The sequence below is a fragment of the Trichosurus vulpecula genome, chromosome 2, assembly GCF_011100635.1.
Source record: "Trichosurus vulpecula isolate mTriVul1 chromosome 2, mTriVul1.pri, whole genome shotgun sequence".
NCBI classification, from domain to species: Eukaryota; Metazoa; Chordata; class Mammalia; order Diprotodontia; family Phalangeridae; genus Trichosurus; species Trichosurus vulpecula.
In genome coordinates this window covers 44,143,414-44,170,104 of record NC_050574.1, presented here as the reverse complement: position 1 = coordinate 44,170,104, position 26,691 = coordinate 44,143,414, and the positions used below count along the sequence as shown (strand labels likewise).

Sequence of the window (26,691 nt, the reverse complement as noted above, 5' to 3'; positions counted from 1 at the left end):
GTGCGTGCGTGGCTGTGGGTGTGCTGGAAGAGAAAGTGAGGCTGGTCACCTTGCACAGCCCTCACTCAAGTCAAAGTCAACTGCAAGTCATGTCACCATTTCGCCAATGTCACGGTCCTCTTCGAGAACGAAGGACAAACGCAACCTGTGAGTAGCCCCTGCCTCCTCTCCGTGCTCCATGCCAATGATCAAAGGCTGCCTCCTTACTGGCTAGATTTCTCTCTCAAAAACCAAGCCTTAAACCCAATTCACTCTGGAGCTCATACGTTGGTTAATAAGTCCCTACCCTCCTAGCACAGAGTGAAGGTAAATACCAAAAGTAACTGTTTCTCTTTTGGCCAAGAACCCTGAGGGTCTTTCCCTCCTAGTTTGACTTTTTTTGTTGTTTTTGAGTTTTGATTAAAGTGGGCATCCTTCGATTAACTTCTTAAAGAGGCCATTCACCGAATGGGCGTTATATCACTCACGGTGGGAACCTGAAAAGACCTTAGCCTGAAAGGATCAGAGTCTCCCAGTGCATCCTGGGCCGTCTCCAGTTGTCCTGGTGAATATCTGGTCACTGGACCCAGATGGCTCTGAAGGAGAAAGTGAGGCTGGTGACCTTACACAGCCCTCCCTCACTCAAATCAAAGTCAACTGCAAGTCATGTTATCATTTCCCTGATGTTGTGGTCTTCTTCAAGAAAGAAGGACAATCACAACAATCTGGGTGTATAGTTTTTTTTCTCCCCTCTCCTTTAGAAAAATCCTTCTCTTCCCCAATTGAGAAGTAGTCAAAGGATATGAACAGGCAGTTCTCAGAGGAAGAAATTAAAGCTATCTATAGGCATATGAAAAAATGCTCTGGATCACTACTGATTAGAGAAATGCAAATCAAAACAACTCTTAGATACCACATCTCTCCTGTCAGATTGGCTAAAATAACAAAACAGGAAAATAATAAATGCTGGAAAGGATGTGGGGAAATTGGAACATTGTTACATTGCTGGTGGAGTTGTGAGCTGATCCAGCCATTTTGGAGAGCAATTTGGAACTATGCCCAAAGGGCTATAAAAATGTTCATACACTTTGACCCAGCAATACCACTTCTAGGGTTGTATCCCAAAGAAATCACACAAGCGGGAAAAGGATCCATATGTACAAGGATATTTATAGCGGCTCTTTTTGTGGTAGCCAAGAATTGGAAATCAAGGGGATGCCCATCAATTGGGGAATGGCTGAACAAGCTGTGGTATATGAAGGTAATGGAATACTATTGTGCTATAAGAAATGGGGATGATACAGACTTCGTAACAACCTTGAAAAACCTACACGACATAATGCTGAGTGAGCGGAGCAGAGCCAGGAGAACATTGTACACAACCACAGATATATGGATTCCGTGAGGACCAACCCTGACATACTTCGCTCTTCTCAGCAACATAAGGTGCAAGGACAACTCCAGGGGACTCACGATGGAGAATGCTATCTTCATCCAGAGAAAGAACTGTGAAGTTTGAGTACAGATTGAGGCGCACTACATGCTTGCCTTTTTTGCTTCTCTTTTGTTTTTGGGTTTTTTTTTTTTTTGGTTCTGTTTCTTCTTTCTCATGATTCATTCCATTGGTCATAATTCTTCTCCACAACCTGACTAGTGTATAAATTAATTCAATGTGAAGTTATACATGGTAGTTAAATGAGATTCCATGTTGTCTTGGGGAGGGAGGGGGGAGGGAGGGGAGAAAATATGGAACTCAAAATTATATAGAACCCTGTGTGGTAAACTAAAAAGAAAAAAAAAAAAGAAAAATCCTTCTCAACAAACTCAACCACCCCCTCAAAGTGAAGCCCCTGGACCCTGGACCAATGTTTGGGGTTCTCTGCAGCCCCTGGGAATCTGGTGCTGTGCACCCCACCCCAGAGGGTACTGGGTCTGTGTCCCCTCCCCCTAGGCAACAACAATGTAAGGTTGGGTGTAAGACCCAACAAGAGCTGCCAGCACAGATTCTTTTGATCTGCTTTTCTAAGGAAAGTGATTTTAAGGGGTTAACAATCTCACTTTAATCAAACATACAAACATATATCATATAAACAGAGCAAATAACACAATTCAATCTATCCATAGCAATACATAGTTGCCAGCAGAGAAGCATCCACATCTGGGTTTTTCCAAAGCTGGTGGGCTCTTATCAGTGGCTGCCCAGAGTCTCCACATCAACACTCTTCTAATGAGTGAGAGCCCCAAAGGCAAAACACCAGCCTCTGAGTTTATATATCCTGTTCAGGGTCAAAGGGCGTCACAACATGCTACTCAAACCCATGTAAACTAGGCTTTCCCTTGAGGTAAGCAGGTCATCAAAGATTCTTGATTTAATCAAAGAAACAAAGGCCGGACTCATCAAGGGCACTTGATTAAATAAATGCTCCAAAAGAGAAAACAGTAAAAAAAAATTACTGATTACTAATTATTGATACCCTCTCTCCCCCAAGTGCCTGGGCCTCTGGGCTGATGTTATGTGTTACTGTTTACCTTTGCGTTGGTTTAAGGCTGTGTGGCTGGCCTGGTAGTGGGTTATTATGTTCCTTTGTATTTTGCAGATGCAATGTGTTTATGTTGTGGGAATTGTGTTGTACTTAAAAGAAGTTCGTACCTATCCAGATAAAATTGGGTATGTGATGGATATGAAAGATCTTGGGGGGGGGGGGAATGTAATGTTAATGGAATTTGAAGGTCTTCCCTGCCCATTAATAGGCCTCAGGTGGAGCCCATTATAGAAAGGACTTGCCTTGGGGAGAAGCTTGCTTGTAGGAAGGTTTATACCTTTTGCTAATTTCTAATTAGACAGGGTTGCCATGCCCTCTGGCTCTGAAAAGGGTATATATGCTTGGAGGTGAGGCTTTGCTTTGGGGGCTCACCCGATGGAAGAATGTTCTTGTGATTTGACCAGAGGAAACTCTGTGTAGTGGTTAAGGAGCCCACCCCCTTTGAAAACCCAGATGTTAGTGCTTATCTCTTGAGTAACTAGTAGTTTGTAAACTCCTTAATAACTAGTAGTTACTATCTCACTTTAATTAAACATACATATATCATTCACTTAGTTCAAGGGAAAAAGTTGGCACCCTGAACTTCAGAGCAAACACAAACAGAAATTACAAGCAGAAATTATATAAACAAAGCAAATAACACAAATCAGCAGACAGGGCTTCTAACCGTCTGACTATAGCAATACATATAGTTACCAGAGAGAGAAGCACCAACATCTGGGTTTTCAATGCCAGAGGGGAGGGGCTCCTTAACGGGGTACCCAGAGTCTTGTCTGGTCAAACCACATGACACAAAGCAAAATGCTAACCTCAGGGTATATATACACTTCTTCAGGGTCAGAGGGCATCACAACCATGTGACTCAAACTCACGTGACTTAGGCTTTCTTGTGACTTAAGCAAGTCATCAAAGACTCTTGATTCAATCAAAGGCAAGACTAAAAGGCACTTGATTGCCTTAATGCTGAGAAGCACTTCAAGAGAAAAAAACAGCAAAAAGTCCTCCCCTCCTTGCCATTACAGGGAGACTCATGTGAATGGATATCGAACATCAAGTATGATTAGGTTATTTGTTTCAAGCTTCTCATAATATTGCTAGGAGGCATGAGGAAATGCTTAGCATTTATGATTGACCCATTCTTGGGTGTTCCATTGTGGCCTCAGAAGGATCACATAGCACTTGGGAATAAAGATGCAACCCAGTAAGCCAGCACTAGAGCTCAAGATGGAAAAGACTTCCACAGCTACCATAGTCTTCCCCTTCGTTCTCTGATATGTGGGGAGGAAGGAGACCCAGACACTGCAGAATACCAGCATGCTGAAGGTGATAAGCTTCGTTTCGTTAAAGGTGTCAGGGAGATTTCTGGCCAAAAAAGCCACAGTGAAGCTCCCCAAAGCCAGCAATCCCATGTAGCTCAGGACAAAATGGAAGGCAATAAGGGAGTCCTTGTTGCATTGCAGGATGGTGTGCTCAGGTTCTGAGTGTGGGTCTGTATCTGGGAATGGGGGAGAAACCAACAGCCAGATACCACAGAGAATCACTTGGATCAGGCAGCAGATGAGAATAATAGAAATGGGTGTTTTGGAGCCCATCCATTTTCTGCTCCTGCTCCCTGGTCTTATGGCTTTGAAGGCTAGAACTACTATGATTGTTTTAGCCAAAATGGAGGAGATGGCCACTGTGAATGTGATCCCAAATGTTGTCTGTCGAAGCAGGCATGTGGCTGAGGTAGGCTTACCAATGAAGAGCAATGAAGACAGGAAGCATTGGTTTAAGGAGAAGAGCAAGATGTAGCTGAGAGTTCTATTATTAGCTTTCACTATGGGGGTGTCCTGATGCTTCACAAAGACCCCAGCAATCATAATTGTCAGGAGGCAGAAGACCAGAGCTGTGCAGACCAGAGTCATGCCTAGGGGTTCCTCAAAGGCCAGAAATGTCTCCACCTTGCGGAGGCAGTAATTTCTCCCCTTCCTTGAATATTCATCTTCAGGACACATGATGCACTGGTCCATATCTAAAGAGAATAAAAACCTCCTCAATATTTCAAGTTCAGCCAAACTTCATTAGCCCTGGCACACAGTAATAGAATTCCTCAGGCTGGATTTCTTGACTACAAAGGGCCTCTAGTGATCTCCAATTCTGCAAACGCTACCAGTCTCTCACACAATGAGCCTCCCTAATACATTATCACTAATAATTCAGACTCTTAGGTCCTGAACATAGCTGGTATGAAATAGCTGGATTTTTAAAAAGCCTTCTCACAGATCTCATTGGTGTGAGGACAGTAATGTCTCTTAAAAATAAGCATGTTGGGATGGTAGGCAGTCAAGAAACGTTTATTAAACACTCACTTGGCAAGCACTTGGCTAAGACTTAGGTCAGGGGTGGGGTAGTTGGGTGCAGCCTTTTGACTGAGTCTAAGTTTTACAGAACAAGTCTTTTTATTAAGGGGATTTGTTCTGGGAAATTTAGATTCATCAAAGGGCCATACTTGAGGACTTAGAAGGCTTTGAGGCTGTAGGTTCCCCACCTGTGACCTAGGCATACATATACCAACAAATTTGTGACTATCCTTCCCTTCAGAGTATCACACTCTAATGCCAGGGGGCGGGGGTCAGCAGAGAAGAGCATAAAAGAAGCTGAAAAGTAAAGGTTGGGGTAGAGTGGAAGTAAAGGGGATGAGGCGGCATAGTGTCATACTGCCCCTTAGTGGTATGGTATCACAGCCTATGGAATCACAGACAAAGCCCTGAGGAAGTGGAAGCATGGATGACAAGGACACAGATTGAGGCCATGGAAGGAATTCACATGTGGTAGCATGTGGCTAGCGTGGCACAAAGATATTCCAAGTTGAAAAAAAATACTCTGGGTACAGAAGGAAGTTTTAGTATAAGAAGATCACCTTGTCATGATGGCAAATTCCAAAGGAGAGATGGAGCAAATGTCAATTGCAAACGTCAATAAATTGTTCTAGTGAGAATTTAGTACAAGGTAGATGTACAGCAAGATCATTTCAAATGCTCTTCTAATGATAACCTATTAGTGACACATAGCTTAATGATTATACTGAGATTGTGAAGGACTTCTGGATAATATAACAATTACGGTGGAGGATTGGATATTTTCTGTGATTCACACAATCTCACACTCTTCTTCACGATAATACTTGTTTCCAAGAGGTAAGAATCATTTTTACTTTTTAACATAGATGGCCTGGAAGACCTGCAACCTGCCCCGCCCCTCCCCCGCCCTGGGTAGCTTGAGCCAGAATAAAATGTAACTGAAACAAGTTAAATAAAAGAAGTAAAAATACAACATTGGTAATATATATTTATAGTTTTCTAAGTAAATATGCAACACAAAAGGATCTCTTTCTACTCCAATAGGAAACCACTGGACTAAGAACCACAAAACTTAACAATATAAGAATCTGATGAATGAAGAGTAAAGAAGAATAACTCCTTGTTTCTAAAATGTTTGCTCAGCACCTCTTCTCGGGCTAGGCTCCACCCTCTAGTGGGGTAGAAAACAGGATTTACAGATGGGCTTTGGGATATACTCAGCAATTTTTTTATTATATATGCACGCATGCAAGTATGTGTATGTGTATATATGTATGTATGTATACATACACAGAGATCATCACTTTTCTCCCTGTAGATTGATAGCATTTTTTCATCATGTGTCCTTTGGAACTGTCTTGGATCACAGTGTACAGTAGCCAAATCTTTCATACTTGATCACCATTTTAATATTACTGTTGCTTTGTATAATAATGCCTTGGTTCTTCTCACTTCACTTTGCGTCATTTTATATGGGTCTCACCACGTGTGTTTTGTTTTTTTCTGAAACCACTGAACTTACCATTTCTTACAATGCAATAGTACACGAATATATGCCACAACTTCTTCAGTCATTCCCCAATTAACATTCCCTTAATTTCCAAATCCTTGCCATCAGTATAAAAAATCTAGCAAAGAGCTGCTATGAATATGTGTATACCTAGAAGTCCTTTTCCTTTTTCTGCTGATCTCTTTGGGATACAGACATAGTAGTGATATTGCTGTGTTAAAGGGTATGTGTGCTTTCATATCTCTTTGGGCAGAGTTTCAAAATGTTCTCCAGAATGGTTGGATAATTTAACTACTCCACCAACAGTTTTTTAGTATACCTATTTTCCATCAACCACTTCAGCATTTGTCATTTGGTGTGAGGTTGTTCTTTAGAGTTTTAGTTTTTATTTCTCTAATAAATGGTGACTTAGAGCCTTTTTCATGTGACTATACGTAGCTTTGATTTGTTCCTTTGAAAACTGCCTGTTCATATCTATGATCATTTATCAATTAGGGAATGGTTCTTATTTTTATAAATTTGACACAATTCCTTATATAGTTGAGCAATTAAGCCATTATCAGAAAAACTTGCTATAAAATATTTAATATAAAGCTTGTTATTCAATCATTTTTCAGTTATAGCCAACTCTTTGTGACCCCATTTGGGGTTTTCTTGGCAAAGACACTGGGGTGGTTTTCCATTTCCTTCTCTAACTCTTGTTACAAATGGAAAAAAGTGAGGCAAGGAGTGTTGAGTGACTTGCTCAGGGTCACAAAGATACAAGTGTCTGAGGTGTGACTTGAACTCAGGAAGATGAGTATTCCTGATTCCAGTCCCATCACTCTATCCATTGCATCACCTGTTGTCCAGGGTCCTTTTGGCAAAATGTACTTACCCTGATTGTCATTTTCTGTTAGGTCTATTTTGGCTCGTTTATGGGCAGTACTAGTTGTGTACATACACTAGCTGTGTGACCCTTGGCAAGTCACTTCACCCTATTTGTCTCAGTTTCCTCATCTGTAAAATGAGCTGGAGAAGGAAATGGCAAAGCATTCCAGTGTCTTTACCAAGAAAACCCCAAATGGGGTCACAAAGAGTCAGGACTGAAACAAATGCACAACAAAATCTTTACTTTTGCTTTGAGATCAGGTTTACTATTCCTTCCCTTTTAAAATTCAGCTGAAGCATATTAGATTGTGCTCCTGCCCTTTATATTAACTCTATGTGTGTCTTTCTGCTTTAAGTCTATTTCTTTTAAACAACATGTGGTTGGAGTCTGGTTCCTAATCCATTTGGCTATCCACTTCCATTCTATGCATAAACTTATCCCATTCACATTCACAGTTATAATTATTAACTGTATGTCCCTTCATTCCACTTTTTCCTCTTAGTTCTTCTGCCTCTCTTCTTATCCTTTTCCTCCTCAAAAGTCTATTTTACTTCAAAAAACTGCAACCCTTCATTTCCACTCCCTTTTATAACCTCTCTCTTTCTATTTTCCCCTTACCCTCTGTTTTCTTATCTGCTAAGATAGATACACACAAGGATATGTGTCTGTATGTATATATTCTTCCATCTTTCAAGCATTTCCTATAAGAATGTGTTTTTGTCATTGCACATCTCACCCATTTCCCTCTCCACTATAAAAGCTCTTCCTTGTTCACTTCCTTTTATGTGAGATAATTTACTCTATTCTAACTCCCCCTTCCTCCTTTTCCTAGGGTGTTCCTCTTTCTCATCTCTTCATTTATTTTGGAGATTATTCAAACATAATCAACTCACACTTATGCCCTCTGTTCATACCCAATAATGATAAAGTTCCTAAGTTACATATATCACCTTGCCATATAGGAATCTAAACAGTTTATCTTTATTGAGTTCCTTATGGTTTCTCTTTCATGATTTTATTTTTATACTTTTCTTGAGTCTTGTTTTTGAATGCAAAATTTTCTATTGACCTCTTGTCTTTTCATTAGAATCACTTGAAAATCCTCTATTTCATTAAATGTCCCTTTTCAATGGAAGGCTTATCTCAGTTTTGTTTAGTAGGTTGTTCTTGGATGTAATACTAACTCATTTGTCTTTGGAAATATCATATTACAAGACTTCTGCCCTTTTAATGAGGTAACTGCTGAATCATGTGTTATCCTTACTTTGCATATTTAATATTTAATTACTCCACCAACAATTCTTTAGTGTACTATTTTCTATCTACCACTTCAGCATTTGTCATTTGGTATGATGCCTTTCCTTGTTCTTTACAGTGGTTTTAATTTTTATTTCTCTGATAAATAGTGACTTAGAGTTTTTTTCATATGACTACATGTAGCTTTGATTTCTTCCTTTGAAAACTGTCTGTTCATATCTATGATCATTTATCATTTACGGAATGGTTCTTATTTTTATAAATTTGACTCAATTCCTTATATATTTGAGCAATTAAGCCATTATCAGAGAAACTTGCTATAAAATATTTACTATAATTTGTCTGAAATTTAGACAATATTTATTTTCTTTTCTGGCTATTTCTAAAATTTTTTGTTTGACTTCTTTTATGCCCTTATTTATTTCTGAAATTTGGCTCTAATATTACTGGACATCTCCATGTTAAGATCTCATTTAGTAGGTGATTGGTGAATTCATTCAATTTCTGTTTTATGTTATATCTCAACCTAGATATTGAGAAGTTTCCTTGATAATTTTTTGAAAGATGTCCAGCCTTTTTTTTTTTAAATCTCATTTACCGGTAATTCAGTAATTCTCAGATTCTTTCTCCTTCATCCATTTTCAAAGTTACTTGCTTTTTCAGATGAGATATTTCACATTTTCTTCTATTTTTTCATTCTTTTGACTGTTGATTATTTCATGATGTCTCATAGTCATTAGCTTCCACTTAATCAATTCTGATTTGTAAGGAATTTTTTTTCAGAGATCTTTTGTACCATTTTTTTAATGCTTTCTAAGGAGTTCTTTTCTTCAGTGAAATTTTCTGCGTCTTTTACCATGAGGCAAATTCTGTTTTTAGGTATTTCTATTTTGTTGTGCCTCTTTTACAAAGGCATTAATTCCTTTTCATGATTTTCTTTCATCACTCTCCTTTCTTTTCACAATTTTCCTTTTACCATTCTTATCTCTTTCTTTTAACTCTTCTGTGAATTTTTGTCCTACTTGTATCCAATTAGCATTTTTTTCTTTGAGTCTTTGCTTGTAGCTGCTTGACATTATTATCTTCTTCTGTGTTTGTGTCTTGGTCTTCCTTGTGACCAGAGTAACTTTTTATCATCAATGTCTTCTTTTTTTTTGTTCCTTGCTCATTGTTCAACCCTATTTCTTTTTTTTAGTTATTTTTTATTTTTTAAAAAATCATTTACTTATTTAATATTTTTAGTTTTCAGCATTAATTTTCACAAGAGTTTGAACTACAAATTTTCTCCCTGTTTCTACCCTCCCCCCACTCCAAGATGGCATATATTCTGATTGCCCTGTTCTCCAGTCAGCCCTCCCTTCTGTCATGCCACTCCCCCCATCCCCTTTTCCCTTACTATCTTGTAGGGCAAGATAGATGTTTATGCCCCATTGCCTGTATATTTTATTTCCTAGTTGCATCTAAAAACTTTTTTTTGAACATCTTCTTTTTAAAACTTTGAGTTCCAAATTCTCTCCCCTCTGCCCTCCCCATCCACCCTCCCTAAGAAGGCAAGCAATTCGACATAGGCCACACATGTATCATTATGCAAAACCCTTCCACAATACTCATGTTGTGAAAGACTAACTATATTTTGCTCCTTCCTATCCTATCCCCCTTTATCCAATTTTATGCCTTGACCCTGTCCCTTTTCAAAAGTGTTTGCTTTTGATTACCTCCTCCCCCTATCTGCCCTCCCTTCTATCATACCCCCTATTTTATCTCCTTCCTCTTTCTTTCCTGTGGGGTAAGATACCCAATTGAGTGTGTATGTTATTCCCTCCTCAGGTCAAATCCACTGAGAGCAAGATTGATTCATTCCCCTTCACCTGCCCCCTCTTCCCTCCCAACAGAACTGCTATTTTTTTTGCCACTTTTATGTGAGATAATTTACCCCATTCTATCTCTCCCTTTCTCTCTCTCTCAATATATTCCTCTCTCATCCCTTAATTTGATTTTGTTTTTTTAGATATCATCCCTTCATATTCAACTCACCCTGTGCCCTCTGTCTATACATATATATGTATATACATATATATGTGTGTGTGTATATATATATATATATATACACACACATATTTCCTTCAGATACCCTAACACTGAAGTCTCATGAATTTATGCACATCATCTTTCTATGTAGGAATGTAAACAAAACAGTTCAACTTTAGTAAGTCCCTTGTGATTTCTCTTTCTTGTTTACCTTTCCATGCTTCTTTTGATTCTTGTGTTTGAAAGTCAGATTTTCTGTTCAGCTCTGGTCTTTTCACTGAGAAAGCTTGAAAGTCCTCTATTTTATTGAAAATCCATATTTTGCCTTAGAGCATTATACTCAGTTTTGCTGGGTAGGTGATTCTTGGTTTTAATCCTAGCTCCATTGACCTCCAGAATATCATATTCCAAGCCCTTCGATCCCTTAATGTAGAAGCTGCTAGATCTTGTGTTATTCTGATTGTGTTTCCACAATACTCAAATTGTTTCTTTCTGGCTGCTTGAAGTATTTTCTCCTTGATCTGGGAGCTCTGGAATTTGGTGACAATATTCCTAGGAGTTTTCTTTTTGGAATCTATTTGAGGAGGCGATCGATGGATTCTTTCAATTTCTATTTTGCCCTGTGGCTCTAGAACATCAGGGCAGTTTTCCTTGATAATTTCTTGAAAGATGATATCTAGGCTCTTTTTTTGATCATGGCTTTCAGGTAGTCCAATAATTTTTAAATTATCTCTCCTGGATCTATTTTCCAGGTGAGTGGTTTTTTCCAATGAGATATTTGACATTGTCTTCCATTTTTTCATTCCTTTGGTTCTGTTTTATAATATCTTGATTTCTCATAAAGTCACGAGCTTCCACTTGCTCCAATCTAATTTTTAAGGTAGTATTTTCTTCAGTGGTCTTTTGGACTTCCTTTTCCACTTGGCTAATTCTGCCTTTCAAGGCATTCTTCTCCTCATTGGCTTTTTGGAGCTCTTTTGCCATTTGAGTTAGTCTATTTTTAAGGTGTTGTTTTCTTCAGTATTTTTTTGGGTCTCCTTTAGCAAGTCATTGACTTGTTTTTCATGGTTTTCTCACCTCACTCTCATTTCTCTTCCCAATTTTTCCTCTACTTCTCTAAATTGCTTTTCCAAATCCTTTTTGAGCTCTTCCATGGCCTGAGACCAGTTCATGTTTTTCTTGGAGGCTTTTGTTGTAGGCTTTTTGACTTTGTTGACTTCTTCTGGCTTTATGTTTTGGTCTTATTTGTCACCAAAGAAAGATTCCAAAGTCTGAGACTGAATCTGGGTGCATTTTTGCTGCCTGGCCATGTTCCCAGACAACTTACTTGACCCTTGAGTTTTTTGTCAGGGTATGACTGCTTGTAGAGTAAAGAATACTTTGTTCCAAGCTTGAGGGGATGCGCCATTGTTTTCAGAGCTATTTCTCACAGCAAGCTCTGCCACACCAGCACTCTTCCTCCCCCAAGAACTGCCAACCTGGATAGTGACTCAGATCTTCAGCAGGCTCTGCCCTCCCACTCTGACTTGCCACTTAATCCCTCCCATCAGGTGGGCCTGGGGCTGGAAGCAACTGCAGGTGTAGTTCTGTAGCTGCACCACCTCTGCTGCCTCCGGGTGGTAGCTGAACCCGCAAACTCCTTCTATTCTGTCCCCCGCAGCTTTTCCCACTAATCTCTGTTGTCTTTGGTGTTTGTGGCTTGAGAAGTCTGGTAAGTGCCACAGCTCACTGATTCTGGGCACTAGGGCCTGTTCCACCTGGCTCCCCATCTGATTGGTCCAGGTGCAGCCCACACTGGGCTCTGCTTCGTTCGCAGTTCCGTGTGTGATAGACCTTACCCAGCGACCATCCAGGCTGTCCTGGGCTGGAGCCCTGCTTACCTCTGCTATTTCATGGGTTCTGCAGTTCTAGAATTTGTTCAGAGCCATTTTTATTGGTGTTTGGAGGGTCCTGGGGGAGAGCCCTAGGCAAGTCCATGCTTTTCAGCCTCCAGCTTGGCTCTACCCCCTACTCTGTTTCTTGACTTTGAACTTCATGTTAAAGTTGGTCTCTGCTCCCTGTGGGTGGGGGAGGCGTTGTTCTCAGTTTATGACTGTTTTTGTGCTGCTATTTTCAGATCTGGTTCTGGGGCTCTTCATTTTTTGGTGCCTTCAAGTTGGTATGATATAAGGAGAAGTGTGGTCATTGCTTTTCTGGTCCATGCCATGTTCTTTACCCAGGAAGGTATGCTGCTCCCCTGTAGCCACAAAGACTATCGCTACTCTTGGTCTTGGAAATATGACCAGGTTCCCTGATCTTCTTCACCTATAAGCCTAGTGCTTCCCTCTGCCTTAGAACTATGACCAGATCCCCTGTTCCCTTGTTGCTGACCACTAGCATCCTTACTTTGATGTAGCAGGGCTCATTCAGGCTAATAAAGAAGAGAAGTAACTTTGGTAGGGCATCAGCATGTGAATTTGTGAGCACATATAGGATCTTAGGGGCCTGAGAGTTGCATCCACAGGCTTGAAGGAAAGGGAAGTGGCATCCAGCTAGGTCCTATTCTGTCCTTCCCCTCCCAAAAGTCATTCAGGGCAGACACTAAAGCTAATGAAAAGTGAATTGCTAAGTGTGTGAGGAAGCGGAATCAGCTTTGAGGTCCAACCCTTTGGTAATCTGCAAAGAAATGAGAAAGAGTCAGAAACTGTATAATAGGAAAATATAAGGAAGAGTAAAAAGCTGAACCAACCAAAGATTTCAGGAAGAAGAAAACTCGGTTAAAGTCCTGTAGCATAAGCAGATGAGTAAACAGGAAAACATATGAAAACAGAAGGCAAGATATTTTCCATAGGAATTAAATGAGCTCAACATCACTAAAGAAATATTGCAAGAAAAATTAAATTAATATCTCATGAGACAGAGGATATCGTGAATTCCTGAGAGATCATGTAACCATTGCAAGATATTTCTCATTCAAGAGAGAAATAAGAAGCAGCAGAATTTAAGTTCTTAAAGACAGAAATAATTGGAAGCATGGAAAAATATGAATCCACAGTGATATATTTCGCCAAAGACACTGAAGAGAAAAACTGATCAGACATACAAATACAGAGAATGAAGTACATTTGGACAGAAGAAAAGCAATAATGTTAACAGGAAATATGATCTGTATACAAACATATTGGTTTCAAAATTAGAATGTGTAGATCCATATTGGTTCCACAAAACAATATGACAAGCCAAAACCTGAAAAACATAATGCAAAAAAATTCAAGAATACTGTGTTGCATGTCAGAACACAGAAAAGATTCTGAAAATCAAAAGCATCCATAAAGTCTTTTAAAGAAATTCAAAACAGACAAAAATATGCTTTGCAGCAAACTGAATGAAAATACTGATGAGATTTAAAAATTCTCATGATTAACGGAAAATTTTTGAACTGACAAAGAGAAAGACCTTCAAATATAAAGGAAAGAGGCTCTACAAATCTCAGATACTGTGAACTTTTCTTAATGACTCAAATTTTTTTGATGTGTTTCGACAGGTATCTCTGTTTTTTTGGTCATTTTGGGTAATATCTCTTCCTGAAGAGGATAGGTTTCTATTATCATAATTTATCAGCATCACCACCACCACCATCATCATCATGACAATTAGGAAGGAAAATGATCGTGAGAGTGGTAGTATGTAAAGATGGGGAACATAAGAGATTCAGGTATTTTTCTATCATATTCTAATATTTTTATTCCTATATCTCCTGAAGGAATTGATAATTTTAAGAATGGTTCACAATAGAAAAGAAAAGAGCAGGTTAACCGGGCCTACAAGGAAATAATGGCAGTGTTTTCATAGAGAAAAATAAAAATGTGGACATTATTAGTTTTAATTCCCTGAAGAGCGTAGAGATTAAAAAAAGAATGAATAAGCAGAATTTGTTTCTATAAATGAAATTTTACAATAGAGGGAAAAAAATGTCAAGAAGAGAATAAAGGGTGGCAGCTAGGTGGCACAGTGAGTAGAGCACCAGCCCTGGAGTCAGGAGGACCTGAGTTCAAATCTGGCCTCAGGCACTTGACACATGTACTAGCTGTGTGACCTTGGGCAAGTCACTTAACCCCAATTGCCCTGCCCCCCCCCCCAAGAGAAACAAAAAAAAAGAAGAGAATAAAGGAATTTGTTTTTAGGAAAAAATACAAAAATGATAAACATTGAGTTGAAGGGAATAAGTGTAAGGGAAATTTTATTAAGTAACTGAATGATTGAAACAAAAAGGGAAACATCTGTGTAACTACATAAATGAGAGAAATAAAAATGAATGAATTAATTAAACTCCAAAATTATTGGAAAGTGTGAAAAACTGTTTATGGTGCTTGAGGGGGAAGGGAAGGAAGCCAATGGAGATAAGGTTGCCTTAACTTGTCTAAGCAAAAGCAATTGAAAGACCAAAGTCCTATCTTTGATGAGATAGAGTTAAAAAAAAAAAGAAATCCCAATTTTGAAAAGAAAACAGTATTGGAAACAAATGCATCAAGAATTCTCATAATTTTAAATGTGAAAAGATTAAATGATCTAAATTACTTTATCATATTAGGTTGTGCTATATTAGTTTATGTTTAATTGCATTATATTGCTATAGTATATTATTGTTATGTTGTATTATATGATATGTCATTTTATATCATATCAACTTAAATTATCTTGTATCATATTATTTACATCATCATACCATATCTCTTTACATCATATTGTTATATTAGATCATATTGCAGTATATCACACTGTATTACATTATATCACTTCACATCACATTACAGGGTATTCCTAAAGTCTGGACATATGGGCAAAAATGCATATTTTCAAGGAATGAAATGAATGAAATTTTCAACAATATTTATTTAATTGGAATATTAACAAATAACATCTTCAATGTGATTTCATATTCATATTCCAAGAGTGAAAGTGCTAAAGGTGACGGCAATGTGGAGTTATTGCATCGAGTTCACGTGAATCTTGCAAAGCACATCAACTTGCATCACAAATGCTGGAAATCATATTTAAGATCTTATTTGTTAATATTCCAGTTAAATAAAATGTTGAAAATTTCATTCATTTCATTTCTTGAAAATATGAATTTTTGCCTCTGTGTCCAGATTTTAGGAACACCCTGTATATCATCTATCTTATCCTATTATATCAGAGTTAAGTCAGCTTAATTAATTAGATTACTTAGAAAAAGAGTGGCACATTGGATAAAACACCCCCTCAAGTTTTTTCTTAAAAGAAACACACTTAAAGGCAAGTACATATACATAATAAAAATTTAAATATATATATATATACATATATATATATATATATATATATATATATATATATATATATATATAAAACGTATCGGGAAAATAAAATAAAAACATTAGTTGCTATTATGTTGGCAGTTAAAGGGAAAATTCAACATAAAATGCAATGAGTAAAGAAAAATCCTATAACTAAAAGGGCAGCAAGATTAATACTCAATGTGTATGCCTCAAAAGCTTTCTCATCTTAATTCAGGAATGTAAGTTATCTGAATTTAAAGAAGAAATTGACAGTAATGCAATAATATCTAGAGACTTAAAATCATTTCGTCTGTTTTGGAAAAATGTGACAGAATGATGAACTATATGGATAAAGGATTGAAGAAAATTCTGGATGAACTAAAAGAAAAAAGAAGCTACTTTTCAAATCATCTAGTTAAAACATATACATTTTCCAGAAAGATAGGGAACAGTGATCATGTATTAGGGCAGAGCAATTTTGCAAATAAATGTAAAATGCAGAAATAGTAAAGACATCATTGATATATCCCACTTGGCTGATCTCCTAGACTTCATCATGGTCTCTGTGAGCTAGGTGGCACACTGGGTAGAGTAGCAGGACTGGAATCGGGAAGACCTGAGATCAAGCCTGGTCTCAGACACTTCTTAACTGTGTGACCCTGGCAAGTCACTTAAATTCTATTTGCCTCAGTTCTATTATCAGTCCTATGGAGATAATAATAGAACCTACCTCTGAGGGTCACTGTGAGGATCAAATGAAATCACAAATGTAAAGTGCTTAGCAAAAGGCTTGGCTATATAAATATCAATTATCATTGTAATTGTTTTCCTGCAAGATCACATTGACTCTAAAACTGAGACCCTTTTAGTACCTTTTGCCCCTGGGGCCTCTCCCTTCCTCTAATCAGAGAGAATGAAGGGTGGACATCAGAGAGCTCCCTGGAGATCCTTCATTTCAAGGAGATCCCCAATGTCCAGCTAATTCCTTCCCACCCAGCTGTAGGGCTTCAATATTCCTACCTCTCAGCTTCTTTTTATGTGTTGTCTCCCCATTAGATATACAGTTCCTTTAGGCAGGCACTGTCTTTTGCCTTTCTTTGTATCCCTAGTGCTTAGCAAAGTGCCTTGTACATTGTAGGCACTTTAGAAATGTCTGTTAACTAACTAATTTCATACCATTAGTGTAATAAAATAATCTTCAATTTAGGAATTTGTGAAGCACAGAGATACAGATTCAAATCGAGCAAACAATGAAATTACAAATAATGAATGTGTTGAGAACAAATAGAATAATTAATAATAATGTGAAAGACAATGATATACATAGATGTAATCATGTTGTACGTAATATACATCATCATAACAAACTAAAATAACAAAGAGTGGCATTCTTAAAAGACAAATCACAAGACATATTAATGACAGCACAAATGTTCCAAATACTAAGAAGAGAAATTGTAAAAAGAAAATGAAAACATCCATTAGTTTTCTCAGCCTGTCCCCCACGCCTGGTACACTCTCTGTCTCTGCTCTGACTACTGACCACTGTGGATTCCTTTAAGTCCCAACTAAAATCCCACCTTCTATAGCAAGCCTTCCTTCTCATTCTCACAATTCCAATGCTTTCTCCCCTTTAATTATTCCATCATTATTGTGTATATAATTAGCTTTGTACATATTTGCTTGCATGTTGTCACCCCAATTAGATTATAAGGGATATAACTCTCTCTTCAGAAATAGCTAATTACCTTGTGACACATAAATATAATGGAATGTTTCTTTGTTCTGAGCGATGGTAAATATGATGAATACAAAGAAGTACAGAAAGACTTATCTAAAAGACAGAGGAAGGTATAATCTGAGCAAAAAATAGAACATACACAATGGCTACCACAATGACAACTGCAACAAAAAACCAGCAAAAACAACCAAATATGACTTTAAAAATGAATGTTTCAAAATTACAAAGAAGAAGTATGTGGCCCGAATGAAGAGATATGAGAAGCAATCCACAACTTGCTTTTTGGCCAAAGATCTATAGCTCTGGATACATTTTCTGATTTTTTGATGTATTGATTTGTTCTACTGATTTTTCTCTACTGCCTATTTTCTTTTTCTTTATCTTAAAATTGTTCTTGTTATATTGTATGGATCTCTGGGAGGAGAGAATGTGATGGATAATGGGAGAAATTTGGGTAATACATAAATAAAAGATGCCAATAAATATTCAAAAAGTGAACTTTCAAGCTTAAAAATGATCTATTGCCCACTTACCAGATAAGAATTATTAAATATATATATATATATACATGTGCATATACATGTATATATGTGCATATGTATTGCTAATTTTATGCACTCTGGGTAAAAAATTCTGCATAGTACTTCAATATACTTCTATTTGTCTTGGGGTGAGTGTTTTCATCTTTGCCCTAAATCTGTCCCTGAGCATCACGGCCATAGATATACAGAAAAGGCTTTCATTTTTTCCTAACTCTCATGTCCCATTTCCAATATTGTGCTGGCACTGCCCACTTTGTGTTCCCAACTTGGTTGTCCCTATCTCTGGTTTCCCCACATTTGCTCCAGGTTATTTCCTTCCACAGAACTTATGTGACCTTAAGAGTCTATTCCAGTTCTGTTCTTAATTTTCTATATGTGACTCTTGTAAGATTGGGAGGAGGGTATGTTTCTCTGCACATACTTACCAGTCTGGTTGGAAATCTTGCCCTCTGGGCAGGGGATACAGTCAAAGCAACAGATGGACTCTCCTTCACGGGCAGATTTCCGAAATCCAGGTCCACAGCTGTCACTGCATACAGAGCGCGGAGTCTGGACAAAGAAGAAATTCTTTGAAGGGGCTCGTCATTCAAATTGTCTAGAAGGCACATAGCAGTTTGGCAATTGATGTTAGGAGGCCATAAATGTAGACTTTCTAGAGAAGTAATACCTGGTCTGTGTTTCCAGGGATTCAATCCATCAATTAACAAGTATTTATCAACTAATGTGTAACAGATACTGTGCTAAGCTCTAGAAAATAGTAAGTGAATGAAATGCTATTCTGTCTTGGAAAGAATACCCAGGAACTCAATTGACAAAGAATCAAGACTTCTCAAATAAATTTAAATTTAAACTACAGTCATGCTTATATAAAAAACACACATGTGACACATTTATGTATATATACATATATTTGCATACGTGTATATCTCAGTGTGTAAATACTGGATTTTTTGACTGACTAAAGATTTACCTTGAAATGGTTCCTGCAAGTAATAGCAGAGCTGGACATTTGCTGAAGCTGCCTACTTTAAAAGTAGCTAGACCTAAATAGTAATGGCTTTAGTCAAGTAGCAAATTGTGCGGGTCCACATCAATTCTTTTAAAATAATACTAATTTTAGCTAGTTTTATGTAGCACCATAAGGCTTGCAAAATGCTTTTCAAACATCTAATCATTTTCCTCACAGCAAACTTGAGAAATAGGTGCTATTAATTCTAATTTTTACAGATGATGGCACTGACATTGTTCAAGAGGAAAAGTTAAAGTGACTTTGGCAGGATCATAAAACAATTAAGTATCTGAGGTAGGATATGAACTCAGGTCTTCCTGACTCCATGTCCAACACTCTATCTGCTGTCCTAACTAAATTCTTAAATTTTGGAGATGTAGCTAAAACACTCCTTAGAATAAATAATCTTAAAAATATTAGATGCTGAAAAGGAGACACCAAAGGAATTCACCAGTGGTTGAAGGGGTCTGGTGACAAAGGGATGTCCTATGTTGAGAAGGGGGCAGGGGAAATGGTTCTTCTGTGACATAGTATTTGACTATATATTATTAAAATAATCACTTATTTATTTTGTGTTTTTAACCTACATTTTGGGGAGTGACCCAGGATGGACAATCTTTACTTCCAGTTGTGGCTCTGATATTATGGACATCAATAACATGCTTACAGTGCAGTCTAACCAAGAAATCTCCTTCAGCATACCACAAAAGTTTTATTTTAAAAGATATGAAAATATTGGCTAGTCATCAGACAATGTATAGACCATTGACTTGTTGGTTGGAAGATCAAATCCAATACCAAAGAAGAAAGATTTTTCAAAAAGTTGAAATGATGAATGGGATTGGGCAAATTACAACCTGAGATATTGCAACAAGTAATTCATGCTAAATGAAAAGTGATGTAATGATAGACATTGACCTAAACTCTCCATTTCCTAGTGAAGTTTCACTTTTAAAATTGATTAATAAAATGAAGTGAACCCAAACTGTTGAGACCACCTCATTGCTATAATTCAGAAACACATCAAGCCAAGAAATCTGGCAACCAAGAGTAATACCAGTTTTGAATTTATAGATGAGAACAATAGTGGGAAATAATGTAACATATTGCTTCATAAGATAATACTAGAAAACTTTAAGTGCCAAAAAAGTGATGAGATCCAATCAAAAGAATTCATTGCAAAATATTTAAGGATGAAATTGATTGGAAAAGAATGAAGGGGGGAAAAACATGGAAAGAGCCTTTTGTTTTACCTCATAACAATAAGACAGGTTTTTAAAGATCTTTGTTGAATTAATGAAAAAAGAAAATATTTGTGTAGGAAAAGTTTAGAGTGAGGGGACCCCACAGGTATAGAGAGGTACAACAACAGTGGTGAGGTTTGTCATTGTGTGACTCAAAAGGCAGGAAAATAGACTTCTCTACCCTCTTCTCCCAATCCTCCTTTAAGGGAAACTTTAATTCCTTCCAATAAAGGAAGGAGGAAGTTGAGGCTGGGGGCCACTTTGTTTTCCTTAGAGAAAAAGTGCCATGCTACAATTATATATGTGTGTGTGTGTATGCATGCATATATATATATATACACATATATGTGTATCCATATATGTGTGTATTTAATATATGTGTGTATGTATGTGTACATATACACATATGTACATGTGTGTGTCTTCTTCCTTACATGTTTTTAATCTAGTGGATATAGTCATAGCCAATCAAACTTCTTACTACTTGAACTCTTTTTCTGTCTTTTTTTGCTGCATCCTCTCCCAAAGCATACCCTCTAACTAGGGGTGTCCTTTAGGGCTCTGTCCTGGTCCCTCATCTCTTCTCCCTCTGAGCTACTTACTTGGTGCTCTCATCGACTCCCATGGATTTCATTATCATCTCTATGCTCAAGTTTACCAAATCTACCTTTTCTGCACACATATTTCTGCTGACGTCCAATCTTACATCTGCTATTGTCGTTCAGACATCTCAAACTGGATATCCAGTATACATCTTAAACTCAGCATATCCAACCTTATGATTACTACCTTTCCCCCTAAATTTTAACATCCCCTCATCTCCTTTATTTCTGTAGAGAGCAACACCAACTTTCCAGTCCCTCAGACTTCCAACCTAGGAGTCATCCTGGGTGCCTCACTACCTCTCACCCCCTCATATCCAAACTGTAGCCAGGGATTGTTGATTTGATCTTTGCAACATCTCTCAACTGTACTCCCTTCTCTCCTCTGACATTGCCACCATTCTGGGGTAGATCCTTATTAGCACACTCTTGGATTATCGCAATAGCCTGTTAATGCATCTGTCTGCCTCAAATGTCTTCCTCACTCCAATCCATCTTCTGTTCAGCCACTTAAGTGATATTTCTTAAGCACAGTACAGATCTTGCCACCCTCCCCCCTCACCACAATAATTTTTCTTATTGACTTAGAGACAAATACAAAATGCTCTGTCTAACATCCAAAGCCCCTCATGATCCATGCCCCTCCTACATTTCCAGTTTTCTTAAACTTTATTCTCTTAGCTGTGCTCTTTGATCCAGTGACGCTGGCTGACTGGCTGTTCCAGACACTCCATCTTTTGGTTCCAGGCATTATCTGACACCATTTTTTGGAATTCTCTCTCTCCTCCACTCTGCCTACTGACTTCTATGACTTCCTTTAAGTCACAAATAAAATTTTGTATTCAACAGTTATCTCTTTGAGGGCTAGGGCTGTCTTTTGCCTATTTTGCATCCCCAGAGCTTAACATAATGCCTGACACGTTTTGTTGTTAAGTAATTTTTGAGTTGTGTGCATCTCTGTGATCCCATTTTAGAGGTTTCTTGGCAGAGATATTGAAGTGATTTGCTATTTCCTTCTCCACACAGATGAGGAACTGAAGCAAACAAGGTTATGTATCTGAGGGCAGATTTGAACTCATGATGTTGAGTCTTCCTGACTTCAGGACACAATAGGTGCTTAATAAATGTGTATTTATTGATTGAACACTTTGTCATTTTGAGGTAGGGAAGGAGACCCAACTTCTATATCTAAGGTTTTTATTCTTTCCACTAAACACCAGTTCCACCATGAATATACATAGTATATAGCAAAGTCATCCATTTGTAAAAAATCATAGCAAAAAAAGAAATCGGAGAATGTATAAAGAGGAGAACATGTGCAAGACAATAAAAATGAAAGAGCTTTCCCACTGGAATGAGATAAGAAAACTTAGCCTAAAGAAACTGACCTTTATCTCACGCAAAGGGAAACTCCCTGAAGTCTCTACAGTAGTAACCTGAATAGGGGCATAGTGAACACTGCTAGTTCCTCTCCTGTCATCCCAGAATATTTTTATTTCAGCATCCTTAAGTGGGGTTTACATCTTCCATCTTCTCTCTAGAAGATAGCAACTAGAAGCAGTGGAAGTGACTCACCACTTTTAGAGTTCAAAAGGTTGAGAACTTCTAAAGAGGACTGTTCCTTTATTGACAATCATTTCCCCACAGGGAAGGGATAGACAGACAGAGAGACAATCACATAGATATAGATGGATGGACACACTGCAGTCATTTACCATCCCCCCAAAAGAACAAGTCTAAGTGCCTATTTCACTGACAGTTTAAAAACAAAAGACTCTCACGATGTTAAATATCTCTTTACCCCTCCCTAACCTAATTTATTGAATATTTTTTTCCTTTTTATCTTCCCATTTCTTGTGAAATGTAATGAACATTTTTAGTGGTCAGAGTTTCAACTCATAAATCTGTCTCCTAGAGGGAAAAAACAAGTGAAACCAAAAATCCCATTAATAGACTCTCTTATGTCCATACCCTCTGAAAAACTGCAACGTGAGTTACTACTAACCTTTACATAAAATTGGTTCCGCCTTATGGCATTCTCATGAATGGAGAAATCTTCACCTGGGGGAGCGTGAGGAATAAACTCTCCCACTTTCACCAGAATTTTTGTGCCATTGTTGAAGGCCACAAAGTTGTTAATATCATAGTTTGCCACGGGGATCCTTTCCTCATCCATAAACACCTGGTCACCCACACTGTTGTTAAACTGGATCTTTCTAAGAAGGGAGTGCAGCTGGATGGGAAAAGAAATTAAAAGTGACTCTTCAATGCAAGGACAGCCAAAAGATTCTGAATTGTCAAGACGATCTTTTCCTCCACTTCAGACACATATAAGGATGATCATAAACTATATCTCATACTTCCAACCCGAAAATTTTCCACTTCAATTAAATTTTTTCAATTCATTTATTTGATCAAAACTTTTTGCTCTTCCTTTTCCTACCATTTCTCACCCCCTTAAACCTATTTGTCACCTTTGGTGGAACTTCTAACTGCTTCATCTCTCAGCACTTTTTCAGAATGTGAGAGCTCTGATGAATATTTTCCTTTCCTTCTTTCCAATCTTACCTCCATCATTCTATACTCTCCGATCCTTTGGTTGCTTGTCCTATTGCCTTTCATCTCTCGCCAAACCTCAGCACAATCCTCCTCCAATTCAATTCACTTCCTATTGATCAGAGCTGGTTGAAGTTACATACACCACTGTAGTAAATACATTCTAAATTTATATCAAGAAACTGCATTTGAGCATCAAACAGTAAGGAATTCTTTTAATTCATTTAGAGTTAATTTAGTGCCTCATTCCCCACCTCATTTATTTTCTCCTCTTAAGCCACCTATGCCTCCCTTATCTTATTTTCTTCACCTCAGCACCTAAACTCTTTATTGAGGATATTGAGGACATAAAACAGGTAACATTTCTACTCATAAAAATCAGAGTATCACAGACTGGTATCTACGGAAGACCTTGTAGACCATCCATTCCAACCCTACCATTTTATTGATGAGCTCAGTGAAGGTCAACACAGAGATTTACCATGTTTACACAGCTAACAAGTTTACTTTCCCCCACCTTCTGCACACAAACACCTACTTTAATTATTTTTATCTTTTTTAATCTTTTACTTTCTCATCTCTTGTTTCTTTCCTACTTCTTTCTAATATATTTAAGCTACTCCAATCATTAAAAAGTACACTCAACCATACTAGCTTCCCCAAGCTATTTTCCTTTATTTCTCTTCCCTTTCTCATTCACAATTTCTAAGTGGAGGGGGGAACAAAGCAACCACCATGACAAAATCTGCTTGTTTTGTCCACATAATACTTTTTGTGGATTCTAATGTCATCACTGAACAAGAAGAGCTCTCTCCAGAATGAATGGCATAACCCCCTTCTCTAACCTAAAGTTACCCACCTTCTCCAAACATATCCTGCTTCAATTCTTTTTCTCTTTTGAATCTTGTACTTTTCCATATCTTATGGTTCCTTTCCTACTTCCTTCAAACATACCTCATCAATTCCAATTCTTTAAAAAACCTTCACTAAACCCTATTAATGCCCCATGCTAAACTATTGTATTGCATCTTTCTTGTCTTCATCATTGAAATTTCTAGGAAACAGCAACAAACAAAATCAAACTGCCTCCACTGAACACCACAACTCATGCTCCTAACAGTCAGCCTCTTTACTTAGATGTTGACATCATCACTGAACAGTAGATGCTCCCTCTAAAGTTGTCAGTGTTCTCTTAATGATCAAATGTGATAGTCTTAATATTCATCCTTCTTGAAATATCTGATATGTTTCATACTGTCAATATCACACTCCTCTTGGGTATTTGCTCCCCTCTCTGGTTTTGTGATTTTACCCTCATTTAGTTCCTCTTCTACTCATTTGACTGTTTTAGCTCCTTTTCTGGTTCACTATCTGTATGACGCCCACTAACTGAGGACATTCTATAATTCTGTAGCATGTTCATTGGCCATACTCTAGTAAAACCATCTCAGGAGGTTGGCTTTACCAGGCTGAAATCAACTAACAGGCCTCAAAGCCGTAGGTGGGTTAAGGGGATGTCTACCCCAAGCCTATGAAGACTTTACTTGGTGTAATGGGTGGATGAAAACAATTTGTTCCAATAACCATGAAGGTATCTGAAGTAGACACTGTGGAGTGTTTAGGGCTTGGTTAGACATCAAAGATGGTAAGGTTATTCACTGAATCCCAGGCCATGGCCAGTTGACCTGACTTTGGTCTTGTTTCTGTACTTCCATGACTCTGAGAAGAGAGTGAGGCTGATGGCTTTGTGTAACTCTGTCTTTCTTAAATCCAATTAACGTACAAGCCAAAACATCACATTAGGGTGTCTGATCCTCTTTGAAACAACTTAGGATGAATAATGACCTAAAACCTTTTGTTTTCTCACTCTATACTCTGACTCTTTGTGACTTCATCAGGTCTATGGGTGTAATGATCCTTTCTATAAGATCGTTCACTTATGCATCTAGCCTCTTAGTTGATTTCCCTGTCAGTTTCTTATGTATGACTCCAGTGTCTCCTACACACTGCTGCCATATGAATTTTTCTTCAGCACACACCTGACCATTTCACACCTCTAAAAAGCCAACTCCAATAGTTCACTATTGCCTCTAAGTTAAACATCGACTACAGTTATCCCTACCACATCAAAGAGGTTAATCTGCATAAAATATTTTAGCCTTCCTTTTGTACCAGAAAAGAAGAAATTGTGTGTATATATAAATTTTCTTTGAAATTGTGTATGTTTATGGTATTAACAATGTTGAAATTGCACATTACTGTACAAATATTTATGCATTTCTGAACTTTTTCTCTGTCATCTGAGGCTTCTGAAAAACTCTCCCCAAAACTCCCATTTAATTTCTTAGGCCAACCTGTGACATACAGAAACTATGGGGGGGGGGGGCGCAGAGCCAAGATGGCGGCTAGAAAGCAGGGACTAGCAAGAGCTCCCTGCCAAATCCCTCCAAAAACCTAGAAAAAATGGCTCTGAACCAATTCTAGAAATGCAGAACCCACAAAATAGCAGAGGGAAGCAGGGCTCCAGCCCAGGACAGCCTGGATGGTTGCTGGGTGAGGTCTATTGAGCACGGAGCTGGGAGCAGAGGGGAGAGGAGCAGAGCCCAGTGTGGGTGGCGCGGACCCTAGCACCCTGAATCAGTGAGCTGCAGCAGCTACCAGACTTCTCAACCCACAAACACCAAAGACAACAGAGAAGGTTAGTGGGAAAAGCTGCTGGGGACAGGGTGATAGAGTTCATGGTTCAGCCACTGCCATGGGGGCAGCAGAGGTGGGGCAGCTACAGAACTACAGCTGCAGTTGCTTCCAGCCCCAGGCCCACCTGGTGGGAGGAATTAAGTGGCTGATCAGAGCAGGAGTGCAGAGCCTGCTGAAGATCTGAGTCCAGTCTGGGTTGGGGGTTCTTGGGGAAGGGGGAGTGCAGGTGTGGCAGAGCTGGCTGTAATAGCTCTGAAAACAACGGCGCATCCCCTCAAGCTTGAAACAAAGTACTCTTTACTCTACAAGCAGTCATACCCCACTGAAAAACTCAAGGGTCAAGTAAGTTGGCTGGGAACATGGCCAGGCAGCGAAAATGCACCCAGATTCAGTCTCAGACTTTGGAATCTTTCTTCGGTGACAAAGAAGACCAAAACATACAGTCAGAAGAAGTCAACAAAGTCAAAGAGCCT

At 38.3% G+C, this 26,691-nt stretch overlaps 1 protein-coding gene across 1 annotated transcript in view; it reads right to left on the bottom strand.

Moving 5' to 3' along the window:
- Positions 1–3,637: 3,637 nt before the first annotated feature.
- The window catches only part of LOC118836415 (vomeronasal type-2 receptor 116-like), a 34,409-nt gene continuing 11,355 nt past the window's right edge, over positions 3,638–26,691 (bottom strand). The window contains exons 2-4 of the mRNA XM_036743720.1: positions 22,971–23,198; positions 18,536–18,659; positions 3,638–4,536 (exon numbers count right to left, since the gene is read on the bottom strand). Coding sequence (XP_036599615.1) covers positions 3,638–4,536; positions 18,536–18,659; positions 22,971–23,198 — 1,251 coding nt within the window. The remainder of the gene's footprint in view (positions 4,537–18,535; positions 18,660–22,970; positions 23,199–26,691) is intronic.